Raw genomic sequence first — 3,626 nt, 5'->3', positions numbered from 1 at the left:
TACTCCATCGCGGTTCAGTCTGGGCATTATGGGTAAGGGACTGAGGTACTTTGGTGGAAAGAAGTGAGCTTCGGTTTAGGTTATCTAGATTTTATTTTCAGAGTTAATTTAATGTAATTCGTGTTTAATGTTTGCTTTGGTAACTTATGTAACCTGTAGTTCCCTTTTTTGTATATTAACTTAAGAAAATCAGTTAATGACAATATTAAGCAAACAGTTAGATATCAATGGATAGACTTCATTTGAAAAAATACAAATAAAAAAGTACAAACACGAATGATAATAAAAGCACTAACTGACGAAATGCAAACTAAAAAGTACAAACACGAGTAAACTAAACTACTGACCAGCACCACTCGGTCCAGCACGCTGCGGACACCTACTCTGACTATGACCCTGAGCCCCACAGAGACGGCATATCCGAGGACCACGCATGTCACGTGAGTCCATTTCATTCAGGTATCGGGTCAGTTTGGGCCTGCCTTTAGACGTCCGCCTCTGTGCGGGATTAGCGACCAATGTGGGTCCCTCATAAGCAGGCCATGTCTCAGGATCTCCTAAGGGTGTGAACTCAAACCTATAAACCTTACGAAGTTCCGTCATCTTGTACACATCATGCACATACAACTGCCAATCAAGACGCTGGTTAGCACAGCAAGCAATAACATGGCGACATGGTATCCGTTCAACCTGAAAGTGCCCACAGTCACACGTCCGTCGCGCTAGATCAACAACTAACACCTTTCCAGTAGTCATTTCGCGCACCTCAAACACCTCATTTCTTCTATCAAACCGGTGCACAACTATGTTCCCAGCCTGTTGCATACTTGCTTCTATCCGCTGTTGCGCAAATGCGGAATACGTAAATCCAGCACGCTTGCGTTCGTGAGACTCCGCACTCTTCCGCGTAAAGAGTTCATTTAACCTATAATATGTTGCTCGTACCAGCGCCAACACAGGTAGATTACGGGCACCCTTCAACACTGAGTTAATACACTCCACAAGGTTTGTTGTCATATGGCCCCATCGATGTCCCTCGTCGAATGCCAATACCCAATGTCTGAGTCCGATGGCATCGCACCACCTGGCATATGCCTCGCCTCGCTCTTCCAACCTCTTATAGTTGATATTGTACTCCTCCACCGTTCTTGAATACCCTATATTGACAACAAGCTTCTGCAAGTGAGGGACTTTGAATGCCCTTAAGAAGTTACTGCCGATGTGTCTTATACAAAACATCCACCATGCTCTTGGAGGTTGCCAGTCACCACCGGAACGATTAACTGCTGCCCGTATTGACTCATGCCGGTCTGAGATCATACCCACACCGTCTTTTCTAACAACATACGTTCGCAGATTCCTGAGGAAGAAGTGCCACGCATCAGCTGTCTCACCTTCCACCAAGGCAAAGGCGATAGGCACAATGTTCTGGTTCCCATCTTGTGCAACAGCGACTAGAAGTGTACCTTTGTATTTTCCGTATAGGTGTGTGCCGTCAACCTGAACCAGGGGCTTGCAATGCCTGAATGCCCTAATGCATGGATTGAAACTCCAAAATACACGATGAAGTATTTTTACACCTTGTGCCTCCTCGTTCCCGTTGTAGAGTGGTCGTGTTTCTATTTGGACAACTGAACTAGGAATCTTCTCCACCATGACCGAGAGCCACCATGGCAATGCTTGGTAAGATTCCTCCCAATCACCGAAAACGATGGCAACTGACTTCTGCTTTGCCAACCAAGCCTTTCGATAACTGATGGTATAGTTGAACCTTGACTGGACTTCCGCAATTATAGATTTCACCTTGATGGACGGGTCCGTCTCGACCAACGGCCTTATAGCCTCAGCAACTGTATCTGAGTCCAACTTGGAATGATCTTGTGAAATCGTTCCGATGGTGCACGTGTGCCTACCGTTGTATCTGCGTATCTCCCAACAACCTTTTCTCCGTATCAAGCTGGCTCGGATAAGCTAGTCACATCCACGCCCGTACATCTTGCATTTTGCATAGAACGTCTGTGGCTCAGACTCAAACACATCATAGTCAACTCCTCTAGATATAGTGAAACTTCTAATTGCTGCAACGACCGACTTTCTAGAGCTGTATTCCATTCCAATTCGGAACTCTCCGTCCTCAGGATCAGGAATACCTACAGAAAGCCGAAATCATCGTTTATTGCACACTCCAACGTATAAAGTAACAAAAACTTCTTATTTAGTCAACACGTACCTCTGTTTGCATATTCCGGAAACTCGGGGGCATGCATCGCGTCGAGATCCAACTCACACATAAAAGGTGGAACGCCCATCGGTTGACTGCTCGAGGGACGAACCACTACATTCTCCACTACTGCCTCAACTCCCACATCACCATCCTCATCTTCATCGCCGGCTTCATAAGTGGCTTCGAAGTCCTCTTCGCTGTCACTATTCATACCTTCGTACACTGCAGCTATATCATCATTTACATCTATATCATTTTGGACCGCTTCTACCTCCTCAGCTTCAAACTCAACGTACAACTCAATCTGTGGGTGTCTCATATAAGTCTGCCGGTGAATTTGAAACATATTCTGCATACTCGCTTCATCCGTGATCGGAATGGTATCAAATTGTATTAGGCCACCAAAAACCACCACCGGATTTCGGTACAGAATTCTGCTCACTCTCATTAACGTACCATTCTCCATGCTTTGACATAGGCCGTTCTGCAGCTCCATTAACGTCATCGTGCATGGAACCACAAACGAAAACGAATTTTGTGACACAAACCTCACTCCCTCATGGTATTACGTATTATCTCACCATTACGATACACCACCAAATTTGCGGTGTCCTCCATTACACCAACTACAGCATCAAAGAATCCTCACAACACACTCAACTCTCACTCACTCAGTATGGAAAACACTATCGAGCTCTACCTTATATAGAGCGGTGAACTTACCACGCCCCCCACGTGGTTCACACTTGGACCAATCACGTTTCGCCACGTCAGCACGCCCCCGCGTGCTGACGCAGCACGCCCCCCACGTGGTGCAGTCACGGGCCAATCAGATTTCGCCACGTCAGCACGCCCCCCACGTGGTGCAGTCATGGGCCAATGAGATTTCGCCACGTCAGCACGCCCCCTGCGTGCTGACTAAGCACGCCCCCTGCGTGCTGCCTAGGTGGCTCATCCCCAACTTGCCACCTAGCTTCCACGCCCCCACGTGATGTAAGCACCACGCCCCCTGCGTGCTGTGCATGTCCTCTGCCAACATCCATCTCAGTGTAATACACACAGTTGCTCCATATTCTCCCAATTCACCCACATGTTTTCCATATTGAAATTAATCAGCCCTAATAAGATAATATTTTATTTTTATGGAAATAAAATATCTATCTATGGCAAATAAAAGAGACAAAGAGAGAGCGCATGCTGATTAAGTGATTATTTAGTACAAGAAGAGTTCTAAAAACATCTCAAGAGGATTAAAGTAGAAAATTTTAATTTTTAATGTATTTATAGATATCTTTTTTAAAAAAGTTTATATTTAACTTATTGTTTTTATGGTTGTGTCTTTAAAAACTATCTTTTTAACAAAACAAAAAAGATAAAAGTAAATAGATTATTTTTTATGTTT

At 45.0% G+C, this 3,626-nt stretch overlaps 1 protein-coding gene across 1 annotated transcript; it reads right to left on the bottom strand.

Annotated features, from left to right (window-relative positions):
- Positions 1-339: 339 nt before the first annotated feature.
- LOC107473800 (uncharacterized) lies at positions 340-2,729 on the bottom strand. The gene is made up of 3 exons (XM_016093372.1): positions 2,231-2,729; positions 1,994-2,150; positions 340-1,921 (listed from the first exon to the last, which is right to left on the bottom strand). The coding sequence occupies exons 1-3, from the start codon at positions 2,727-2,729 to the stop codon at positions 340-342; spliced, it is 2,238 nt and encodes a 745-aa protein (XP_015948858.1).
- Positions 2,730-3,626: the final 897 nt, after the last annotated feature.

Source organism: Arachis duranensis, chromosome 2 (assembly GCF_000817695.3).
Source record: "Arachis duranensis cultivar V14167 chromosome 2, aradu.V14167.gnm2.J7QH, whole genome shotgun sequence".
Classification (NCBI taxonomy): domain Eukaryota; kingdom Viridiplantae; phylum Streptophyta; class Magnoliopsida; order Fabales; family Fabaceae; genus Arachis; species Arachis duranensis.
Note: the sequence above shows the minus strand (reverse complement) of the source record. Positions and strands in the feature narration are given on the sequence as shown.